General features: G+C 32.8%; 1 protein-coding gene across 1 annotated transcript; it reads left to right on the forward strand.

The window, feature by feature from the left end:
- Window positions 1-3,801: 3,801 nt before the first annotated feature.
- LOC127715031 (galactoside 2-alpha-L-fucosyltransferase SEC1-like) lies at window positions 3,802-10,861 on the forward strand. Its single transcript, XM_052221046.1, has 3 exons — window positions 3,802-3,899; window positions 7,809-7,850; window positions 9,267-10,861. Exons 2-3 carry the CDS (start codon window positions 7,820-7,822, stop codon window positions 10,232-10,234), a joined length of 999 nt encoding a protein of 332 aa, XP_052077006.1. The 5' UTR covers window positions 3,802-3,899; window positions 7,809-7,819; the 3' UTR covers window positions 10,235-10,861.
- The last annotated feature ends 2,080 nt before the right edge of the window (window positions 10,862-12,941 follow it).

The raw sequence follows: 12,941 nt of genomic DNA on the forward strand, positions 1-12,941 counted from the left end.
AACGTATCTCATATGTATTCTTTTTATGTTTTTAATCAACACTACGTTATTCGTATTTTGAATTGGCAAACATGTATCTTTATTCGTACATTTATTAAATAGACTTCTGATAGAGACTTCTCACGAATAATTGATATAAGCTAGCTTACATTATCCTGTTAACTTCACGTTCAGAATCAATCTGTTGTATAGATTATCATTGGTAATTAACGTAACTAAATATTATAATCTTAATTTGCAATTAAACTGGAAATAAAGGATACTTGTTTGTACCTCGGGTACAGTTGGGTTTGCTTCATACCTTGAATTACCAGAAGAAATTTACAGTTCATTGGTTAGTTGAGAACTGATATTTACGAGATGATTTCCCATTGTGAACAAGCCATTTTATAGATAGCAATATTCCATGTATCCCCAAACTGACATGATATTCCAGGGCTACTATTTCTTGTCATGATTGCCTCGACAGAGGTTTTCCAGTTACAAGGAAGCTATTAAACAATGATTCTAAATAGCTAAGTTGAAGTAATCTTTTAAAAAGTTTTACAGACGCTGAATATGGATGAGCTTCGGTTCCTTGTGCAGTTGTAGAGATATAGTACAGCAATACAATCACCGTTCCTTTGCTTTGTTTGTCAAGTAGGGATGTTGTTTTAAAATATTAAGAAAAAAAGCTCCCAACATTGTTTTGCATTATCTTATGCACACTGTTTAGAAAAAGCGTAATTTTCATATCAATTTAACATTTCCGGTTGAGAAAGATCAGATCGTGAAAATTGTCGTGAAAGAATAAGTATCGCTTATTTGATTTACAAACATAATTGAAAGCGTTCCAATCATTCCGGTAAAATTATCATTGTAATCGGTATAATTATAGACGCCTATGATAGGAGGGTTGATATCTCACAAAACATGCTTAATCCCGCCGAATTTTTTCGCCTGTCCCAAGTCAGAAACATCTGGCCTTTGTTACATGTAGTCTTGTGTGTTTTTTAATTTTGGTTCATTTGTATGTTTCGGAGTTATTGTCTCTTGACACATTCTACGTTTCCATTCTCTATTCTACTGACTAACATAACTTTTTTCCTTTTCAATTTTGTTTGGGAATGTGGCTACTATCATGGTTCAATGTCGTAAAATCTAGTTCCTTTTTTATATGTGAAACTTCCAACTCCACAGAAGAAAAAAACACCACACTAAATTGGCAAACTGTCACTCTCAAAAAAACTTGCTCCAATCGTGATACAATCACTAGATATTATATATAATATACTATTGATTTATCAATAACTTACAAAGTATCATTTCAAATTAGCCTTTAACAAAATTTGTAATCGTATTAAGATTTACATTTTGTTTATCCTGAATTATTCACCAGTTTGTGATCGTACATATTTATCTTTTTGAGATAAAAGTCTTAAAGCTTTTAAAAATAAAACCCTCATCTTTCATAAATTGTACACAACACAGTTCACTTTGTATGAAATTTCATCTCTATAAAATGTAAAGCTTAATTACGCCCAAGCTATTACCGCTTATCACTACGGAAGATACAGTATAATCGATTTCGGTCCTTTTATAGTTTGCTTGATGTGGTATGGGATTTGTTCACTGTAAAGGCCATGCTGACTACTACGTCATTTGGTTTCTGATGGAGAGTTGTCTCATTGGCAATTATGCCACATCTTATTTGAATAAGTTTATTATCCACCAGTTTCATCATATATTTATTGTACCAGGATATTGTATATTTGTATTATGTAGTGTGTTTCTGTTTCTGTTTAGGAGGCAACTCTAAGGTGGTCTGTCATAGTGTATGCATATAATATTGACTTGTTATTGTTTGCTATATCTGTGATTTTGTCAATCAGACATGTCGAAATCTATTTATAAGGCTTTGAATGAAAGGAGGTAAACCTTGAGTATGAGAGATTGCTCATGTTTACTGGGTTTCTAATACTATTAGTTACACAGTCTGCTAGTGACTTAATACGATATCTATGGGGTCAGTAAATTCCATAGCAAACCCCATATGCAATTTACTGACCCCATATATATCGTATTAGGTAGCGAACCCCATACGGAATTTACTGATCCCATATATACCGTATTAGGTCACTATAGCACTCTGTGTAACGAATTTATCTTACTGACTTATCTTAACATGTGGCATGTAGACTAGTAGCATATCAAAGTGATCAAGTCTTCAATATAAAGAACCTACTTCCATTAGTCTATACAAAAACAAATGCCTACACTAACAACTCGTTAGCTTTAATGTGTTTTCTGCATCTATTTTAATCGTTCATCATCAATTTCTTCGTTTGTTGTCCGGGCGAAACGTTTCAGATTTTCCCTAAACGTCGTGTTGTTTTTATAAAGGGACGTAACACCACTACCAACCGTGTATTAAAATAAACCACGACTACTAACCCCATATATAATATACACAGTCTCCACACGGTCGATTTTAACCAAACACATTCCTAGAAACGTATAGGAGGTAAGATAACCAGTTATCTAGTCAGTGATTACGAATATGTAATACATATTGTCAGCACTGAATTACAAAGATTGTACAACATCATCTCAGAAAATTGGACAAGATCAACTTCAAACCATTAAATGAAGTCATTAGGATTTTTTATTAACTTAAAGATACAAGGATAAAAAAACTGAAAAATATAGAAAATAATAAAACATATATACTTTGAACGGTTTCTCAGTAATGATTGCTTATTGGGCCGGGGAATGATCTGACATCAAATATTTGAAGGTAACTTAAAGATAAAATTGAACTGTAAAATGTTAAGTGTTCCGATTATTCAAAGCGGTAGACTGTACCTTGTGTCTTCGGCCATATTCTTGAAGATATTATCTGAACAACCATTAAAGTAAGCTAATGCTAACACATTTCCTATATTAGGACAAATATGCATCTATAAAAAGTAACTGTTTTTATTGAATAATGCGAAAACATATAGCAATGTGCACCTTCTGATGGGTTCGTCTGGCTATTTGGATAATCAAAATCTGGAACGGCATATTCAGCATACCTCTTGTATAAAATGACATGGTGTATTCTAAAAACATATTGATGGACCATGTATTGACAGATGTCATTCTAAAGTGAAATATAAGAAAAATTAACGAGAGGGAAAAGTTAAGTATTATTCTAGCCCTTTAAAATTTAAGAAAAAAAAATGATGAACAGCTTTAGGTAAAGGGTCGGAGGAACACAACTCGGACCGAAAAAAAAACCCCAACTACATGTATTTAAATATTTACATTAAAAACAATTAAGACAACATTTAACATTTGAGATGTGGCTATATATCGGCAGCACCCATTATCAAACAGGAAAAAGGAAAAAAAAACACTCGATTTTCAATCGGGAAGAAAATGCTTCTATTCCTATAAGTTTAAGAATACTAGTTACATATCTTTCAGATAATTGATCTAACTGAATAATATCAAAAGGTATAAATATAACATTAACGATACCAATTTTACTGCAACAGATGAATATTTCGAAATTAAATGTCAATGATGTTGTTTGTGGTTTTGAAATTTACGGATTTAAGTAAACATTTTGTATATAAATTAGGCCGTTAGTTTCTCGTTTGAATTGTTTGCATTTGTCATTTCGGGGCCTTTTATAACTGACTGTGCGGTATGGGTTTTGCTAATTGTTGAAGGCCGTACGGTGACCTATTTGGTCTCTTGTGGAGAGTTGTTTCATTGGCAGTTATACATGTACCACATCTTCTTAGTTTTATATTAGGTCATTATCAAAGGTTTACACTTAATTCTATCGATTTAGTGTTATCAGTAACTGTACATATCCGGTATTATTTGTTGATAAAAACGTGAACTATACGTATACACAACTTATAAAGGTAAGTCAAAGCTTAGTGATAAATATGAAAGACTTCTTTTAAGTAACAAGAATTAGTGTCCGAAAAGAAAACACAACATAATAGAAGCAATAATCAAGTTGTTTTGTCTCTTTAATTTTTTTCACGTTCGGTTCACGTTTATAATTAACAACATTCAATTTGTAAAAAATGTTGAAGGCTGCGCGGTGTTCTATAGACGTGGAGATAAATCCTTTCTCGTTTATTTGGCCTTTAAACACTGGCCATTATAAATATCTTTCTTATATCAAATAGATAACCAAATGTAGTTTGTTAAAATTACCCATGCTACATTTTAATCAATTAAATATACTGATTTTATCAAGTAAGTTGATGATAAACTTCTCATAACTATGTGGGTTATTAGGATTGTGTACGTACACTAGTCTCATCACCATTTTGATAGAAAGACGAGACAAGATAATGAATTTGTAACGTTGACACAAATAAGGTGCTACAACTCTTTTACATTTAAGAACTGAATGCTTCTTTTTTAATCTATTGGGATGTAAAAGTGTTGACATATGTTTATGGTTTATTGAGGATACAGATATAAAACATAAACAATGTAGTCCTAAAAATTGATTCGTATGTTTATACGTACTTTTAATTAGATATTTCCTTTTTCGCTTAGTAAACAGGATGTTAAAATTGAGATGTTGTGAATGGTAGGGGAAACCTAATAAGAAATAAACTAAGTAGTACTGAATTGTTACAGCTAGGAATACGACATGAAAGTCAAAATGCCATTCCAACTAGGTGTAAATTGTTTTGCCACTTAAATCTGAAAAAATTAAGACAAGAAATATTCGAACTATGAACTCATCGGAATTCTAGAGCTCTGAATCTCCTTACTAGTTCTTAAAGAATTTAACACATTTTAAACGTAAAATAATGTCGACAATTTAAGTTTCAAGTTATGTTATGTATTAGGCAATGAATTTGAGTTAAATCTTTTTAAAAATCCGCCTTTTAAATATAAAAAAAAAATAAATATATTTTTACTGTAAGGTATGGATTCAGCGACACTGCATTTTTTTAATTAAAATTCATCTAGTTATACTAGAAAACTAAAGACTTACGGGTATTTTTACTCTTAAAATTTGTTATGAAAAGGACTGCTGGTCAATTAAATCTTGAACCGATATTGTAATACGTGATTACAATATTTCCTTAAAACGTAGGGCCAAGGAGTTTGAAAACTTGAATGTGATAAATTAATGTGATAGGGTTTGTCACTTAAATTCATGAAGTAGGATGCTCACCCGACATCCTTCACTAAAACTACCTGCCATGATAATTATACTCACTTTTTTAAAGTGCATTTTGCGACATTTACAGTAAAATCTACATAGTTATTGTAGCTGTTTTGTTCAAAATATTTTTTCGGACAAAATCTATTTTGGTAGGCCTTAATGGTTAGTCAGTTTTGAATTAGCATACATGTATAATGACTAACATGATACAACAACAGATTTAACAATTTCGATTATAAAAATCGAGAAACTAAGGTTACCCTTAAATCATAAATCCATGCTCCAGTGTAAAGCGCAGTTGATTGGGCCTGTCTGTTTGGAAGCTTGTCATTTGGACATCGAGTTAAAACTTTTACATTTGATAATTCGGTACTTATTGTCTATTAACGAACATTTTTTACAGGATTTTCTTTTCTTTTTGTAAAAGATAAACCAATTGGTGGAAGATCGACAGTGATTGTAATGAAAACAAAATTAATGTGCAAATCCTGAAAAGTGCTGGAAGCAATCAAGGTTTTTGAAAAAAAAAAAACATTTATTGTCTTATTGATAAACTTATTATAAACTGGCGAAAATGGGAAATTATATAGATAATAACACATGCACAAATATATAGCAAATCAGCGTCTTTGTTTTTGTTCTTCATGTCAAAAGTCATCGGAAGCCTTCAATACCCCGATAAAAAGCTCCTACTTCACTGCTATTTTAAGAAGGCCCCTTGGGTCAGTTTGAGCTGAAATGTATACTAGATATCGACAACGCTAAATCTGAACATGAAAGACTGACATGCGTACATGGTAACATCAACAAGTTCAAAACCTTGCTTCCGTGACATCGTGGCAACACAATCTGCACTGTGTCCAGCGCCCTAAACCACTCGACCAACTAGGCTATATAAAATATAGATTTCATTAGTCGAGTTATGCTTTCCTCGTTTGCTTTATCTAGGGTTGTAACACAGTACATGATTTAAAGTGACAAGTAGATGGTGTACCTTTCATAAAAAAGAATGGCCAACGTAGATACAAGTTTCTTGTCTTAGGGAGGGATAAATCCTACTTTGTAAAAAATCACTCTGATTCCAACAAAAGATTCTCTGAAACTGAAATTATCAAGATGCTTGATTTCTTGATTGACAACTTATTTGTTACGTTTGGAGGACTTGTTTTTCAACAAACTACCGGCATTCCCATAGGAACCAACTGTGCCCCTCTTTTTGCCGGCTTGTTCCTTTATTCTTATGAGGCTGACGTCATACAGGAACTTCTTAGAAAAAAAGAAATGAAGTTAGCATGCAGTACCCTTTAACTTTACTTTCCGCTATATAGATGATGTTCTCTCACTATATAATTCAAAATTTGGTGACTATGTTGAACGCATCTATCCCATCGAAAAAGAGATAAAGGATACAACAGATACAGTTAAGTCTGCCTCATATCTTGACCTCCATCTAGAAATTGACAATGAGGGTCGGTTAAAAACGAAACTTTACGACAAAAGAGATGATTCCAGCTTCCCAATTGTGATCTTTCCATTTCTATGTAGCAACATTCCAGCAGCGCCTGCATACGGAGTATATATCTCCCAATGGATACGATATTCCCAGGCTTGTATTTCCTATCAGGATTTCCTTGATAGATGGTTGCTGCTCAGAAGGAAGCTATTAAACCAAGAGTTCCAAATGGTGAAGTTGAAATCACCCCTTCGTAAATTTTACGGACGCCATCACGAGTTGGTTGACCGTTATGGAATATCCGTTTCACAGATGATAGCGGATATGTTCCGAATGTCGTAACTACACTCCCGTTCCCTTTTCACGAATGTGACCTACCGAATTAGACTATTTACCGGGTTTGTACTAACATGAGCAACACGACGGGTGCCATATGTGGAGCAGGATCTGCTTACCCTTCCGGAGCACCTGAGATCACCCCCAGTTTTTGGTGGGGTTCGTTTTGCTTAGTATTTAGTTTTCTATGTTGTATTTTGTGTACTATTTTGTGTCTGTTTGTGTGTCTTTTTCTTTTTTAGCCATGGCGTTGTCAGTTTATTTTCGACTTATGAGTTTGAATGTCCCTCTGGTATCGTTTGCCCCTCTTTAAGATCAGCTTATATAAATAGCCAAGATTATCATTATATACAAAAATAATGTAAGTTTTAGACCGCCACTGGGTACATTAAGATATTTCTTAGATAAATTGGTTTAAAAATATGTACGAATCGGGAATCAGGTTAGATTGACTGCCGACGTGCAGCAATTACGGTAAACATACAGACCAAACCATTAGAAAAGTTATCTCTAAAATATTGAATACGGTAAAACTGGTCGGAATACAAATGAGAGTACACACCTTCAGCAGAAGGATATGTTACGACCTCCACACAGCACCCTGCCAATGCACTAGAAAACAGATATATGGCGTATTAATGTATGACGTAATCCCTACATGCACTTTCCAAAAATCAAATCAACAAACGTTTTCAATGCTGTTTTTCATCTCAAATGTACAGCGAGGCCTCCAACAGAGTACATAAGATTATACATCCCCTTTTTCCTGTTTTAGAAATATACATGTATGTTATGTTTATGTAAGAATCATTGTTTATCTTACCATATCTATTTCCTTTTTTTCAGACTGCTTGATTATGCGTTGTTTTAGTCAAAATTATCAAAGAGGTATGCATGCATTAGAATTTCATTTCCACATTAACCTGAAAACCTGAAAAATGTATAATTGGACCCTATGCTTAATTAGATAACACCAATGTTCAAGTTTGATTGCAATAACGTTTATTCATGATAGTTTTGTCACTTGAAAAAAACTTTAATACAAAGTCTGTCTCAAAGGCAGTGAAATAGAGTAGACTGGTATCCTGGCTCAGTATTACTGAATAAATACAAACATTGGTCAGCGACCCCAAAGTAAGATGTGGAGAAGATATTTGATTTCTAGTAAGTGATTATTATTTGCATAACCATTGTGGATGCAAAGGTACAAAGCCAAATCATTTGTGTGCATATGTAAATGAATATAATGAGATAAAAATGAACGAATATAATAGTTAAAATACTTCAAGAGGGCAAATAACAGTCATCAACAATAATAATATTATACATTATGTCAAGCTCTCAGTTCAGTGCCTAAACAGTTGTGATTGAGTTCAAAAGAAACCGTCAAGAATATGTTGTCAACATCAAATTTTCAAATACTAGTAACAAAAGAAATTAAGCAAGCATCGACGAGGATCCTTATTCGAGACAGGCAACTGAATTTGGTGAGAGGTCTCAGCACCCCTTTTAATTTTGAAAATAAAATAATTCATTTCTAAGAAATTGATTACAGAAATAGAATATCCTTTTTTAAATACTTTGAATACTCTTAGTTCCGACACTTTAAAAGTTGGAAATATTTCCAAATTTGACTTTTATCTACATTTGATAAATTAGTCGAATTCACTATTATAAAAGTACTTGAAATAATATATATAATGACGTCCGTGAAGCCACAAGTGAAAAAAAATCTACAAAATCGTAGTCGAACTAGAAACGATCTTATATTGTACGTACCAACCTTATAACGTTCTTGGTAACATATCATACCGTTCAATACACTTTTTATCTACGAATGTTTTATTAATCATGATTTCAAGAATTTCGGGTGATTTTGAATAAGAGGTATCACGTCAGAAGGAAATCAGATAGTGCTGAAATTCCCATATCCTTTGTGCTTGATAAACTGGAACTTTATATACATGTATTTACAGATGACACTGGCTTAAAAAAATATATACAAAAATAGAATTTTGTCATGCTTGGGCATTTTATAGCTACATGTAACTATAATAGTATGGGTTTTGATTATTGTTTAAGGCCGTTTGCTGAACTATAGTTGCTTATACCCAGTTCCTATTGTCTTTGGTGGATAATTGTCTCATTTGCAATCGTACCACATCTCATTGTTATAGCATGAAATGGTTGATTTTAGTTAGGCAAATTAATTAGAAGAAGGTTTGAATAATATTGAGAAATGTTTCCAATGTATCAAGCCACTTTAGGCTTTATAACAATGAGTAATTTTATCTTTTATTTCAGTTTTATGTACCTTCACCATCTTTTGTCCAGCAGCAATCACCTTTATGGCATTTAACTATTTTTATAAGTCTAACAGCTATGCACTTACATATAACAGCAAGATGTTATCCGGAAATGTGAGTAATCGATATTTATGTCCTTACTTCAGAGGTGGCCTAGGAAACCACATGTTTATGTATTCGTCGCTATATGGAATTGCAAAGATAAAAAATATGACATTAGTGATAGACGAACAAGACACTATTAATAGTGTATTTAAGTTAAACGTACTCAAATTAAAAAATGTGAAGTATATATGTGAACAAGCTGTTCTAGTAAATGAAAAAAGACCATGTGCATATGATCTTGAAACGTTCAACTTTGACCCATCAACGCCAGTAAAATTAAAAGGATATTTACAATCGTGGAAATATTTCAAACATGTTGAAAAAGAATTAAGGAAACAATTTGTATTTAAGGAGGAGGTAAAACAAAAAGCTAAGGACGTTATTGAAAAATATACTAAAGAGTTTACCAGAAATAAAACTAATTCCGAAAATTTGAAAATAATAGGCGTTCATATTCGCCGTGGAGACTATCTCACAACCCATAGTATTAAATATGGATATAATGTGGCTTCCAAAGTATATCTTCAAAAGGCATTTGATCATTTTAGATTGAAATATAAAAATTGCCTTTTTCTTGTTTTTACTGGAACAAACAAAGAAGACATTAAATGGAGGGACGAAAATGTTCATGGCAAGGATGTGTTGAAGGTAGCAGCCAATGATCGTAATGTTGACATGTGCGCTTTGACTAAATGTGATCATACAATAATAACTGTAGGTTCGTTTGGATGGTGGGCAGCATGGTTATCCACTGGTACAACCATTTATTTTAAGGATATTGCACAGAAAAACAGTTCGCTTCGAAAAGACTTCAGTGCAGACATGACAGATTTCTTTCCCGATGACTGGATTGGTTTATAGTTTATTTCGAACGGAATATTGTCTCTATACCTTTCAAGACCGTTCAAAAAGGCATAAAAGTTAGTTCATTGGTGAAGCAATACATACGTCAGAAACTTCTATTCTTAACCCCCAATGTAATGATGGATGTATTGAAAATTTCAAAAAAAAAATATACGTTTAGATATTTTGTCTTGTAGGGGGACAGTAGTAACACTGGCGAATAACGGACACATATATATGTGACACACTGGTAGATCGAACTCGAACCTCTACCACGTGATTTACAATTTTGTACTTTATTATCACAGACGATAATAAAAACATATTGAGTGAAAGTATATACAGACAAACAGCTTTCAATTTTACTCACCAAATTAGTCATCCATGAACTTATAGATGTTGCATCACCAACTTGTGATACCGATTTATGGGCGCACGACACAAGCCTCTTCCAAACATAACATGTTGTGGATGCTAAGTACATAAAACGTTTCTCTTCTCAAAAACTGCAGTCAACGGACACCTAATAAACTGAATTCTAGTATTAAAATCAAATGAACAAATGTCGATTGGCAATCATATCACATCTCTTTATCTTTACATATGTGAAATGTTTACAGTATGAATAAAGAAGCGCATATAAAAGGTATGCGTAAAATGTTTTAACTTGTTGTTCAGTACACAAAGGTACATTCTATTTACAATAATACCGAACTCCAAGGTAAATTCCAAAAACATGATAAAATCAAACACGTGTCGTGGGTTCAATCCACAGGTGGTTTAAACCAAAGGCTTGACAATGGTATATTTGCTGCTTCTATCGCTAAAAACGCGGTATTGAGGAGTAAGAGCAGACTGGTTGGCTCGGAAGAATACTGTGTCCTGGTAGGGTGACATGTATTCCTGCAGAATATAATCTTTTGAACTAGGCTTAGCGTGTTAAAAGTCCGGTTCAGCGTGGCGGTTTAGTAAAAAACAGTTTATTCACATTAACTTGTTCCTGTCTTGATAAATTATACAAAAATAAGAAGATGTGGTATGATTACCAATGAGACAAATATCCACCAGAGTACAAATTACGAGGATAAAAACAGTTATAGGCCACCAAACGGACTTCAAAAATGGGAAAAACCCATACCGTATAGCCAGTATATATGTTATATTTTCCACTTGATGTAACACACCAACCCATTATCATCACCATCATAAAATTATAGTTAAGTCTTAAATCAAAGTGATTATTTGACATAACTAACAAGCCATTACATTGGTGTTAACATCACTTGATCATTCGAACTTTATTGAATGAGGTAACGATTGGACAAATTTGAAACAGCGATAGTTGAATAACGGTACATATCTACATGCACACATACATTGATTATGCGGGAAATAAAATCATTTATAAATATCCGGCTACATGTGTTTTCCTTGGCTGATTGCGGTCTGAATCGGAATATATGTAAATATTTCTTTGTAATAGACCATTCTATATTCTATTGATTTTAATTGACTGTTTTCACTTTTGGATCGTTCTAAACAATATAATCACATATTGATTCATATTGTCATCAATCTAATTAAAAACCGATCTGTCATCGCTCCCGTTTTCGGATATGTGAAGAGCATAAAATTGAGAATGGAAATAGGGAATGTGTCAAAAAGACAACAACCCGACCAAAGAGCAGGAAAAATGCAGGTTTTATTTAGAAAATAGAATTATAGTGTTAGTGACCACATTTTTAATCTGAAATGTTTAATTAAATTATATGTATTTAAAAAAAACTGTATTTAGCATGTATTTTTCCAATTCAAGTGATTTCATTACGACACAAGTTGCTTCAACATCATATCGATAGAAACATTTTTAATATTATTTTTGGTTTGTATGAAAGTTCCAAATCTGTTTTCCTGACACACGCGGTCTCGCTCCTTTTAAAGTGCATGCGATTCCCTCAGTTTTTTTATTGTCACCTTAATTTATCGATTCCAAGTCTATTTTTGAGATTCGAATATCTGTAAACTACTGTCGATTTAATTTAGACTGGGAGCAGCAACCTCGCAGAGACTTCGTTTTTAGTAATGCCGGGGCTAGGTTTATTTCATATTATACTTTTTACTTAAAGCTGATGCTACTGTAGTTCTATCTGATTTTAAGAACTTTTCACCGTGGTCGTTATCTGGTGGATATTTTCATTAAAGCTTAAATGATTGGGTATTTTGAAAAGGTTGATATGTAAAAGAAAAGAAAGTATTAGTAATATTTATAATAACCTGCATGTTTGTCACTTAATCATGCATATATTATATGTTAATTTATAATTTATCACTTGTTTATCAACTTTCTTTATTGTACATATACAATGTTGATTTGTTGATATTTTTAATGTATTTGTTTTTTTTCTCATATCCCGGGGGCCTTTGCGCACGGAGTCTTGAATTAAAATAAAACTAGAAGCTTGAAACTAAAATTTGGTACGCGAGACCACCCCGTATAATCCGATACAAATAAATCCGGGCGTTGATTCGTTCGAATCGAAAACACAGCAAACAAATGAGGTAAGACAGAAGAAATATTACATTTTTAAGGTTCATATTTACACTTTGATTCCAAAATTGCTATCAGAATTCAAAACATTTTGATGCAATATTAATATCTAATGGGCATAAAATGATGATATACTTTGGCATTTCTGAATTTCTTTTTTTTTTCAAATCCCTTCCC

This window comes from Mytilus californianus, unplaced genomic scaffold (genome assembly GCF_021869535.1).
Source record: "Mytilus californianus isolate M0D057914Y unplaced genomic scaffold, xbMytCali1.0.p SCAF_9, whole genome shotgun sequence".
Classification (NCBI taxonomy): domain Eukaryota; kingdom Metazoa; phylum Mollusca; class Bivalvia; order Mytilida; family Mytilidae; genus Mytilus; species Mytilus californianus.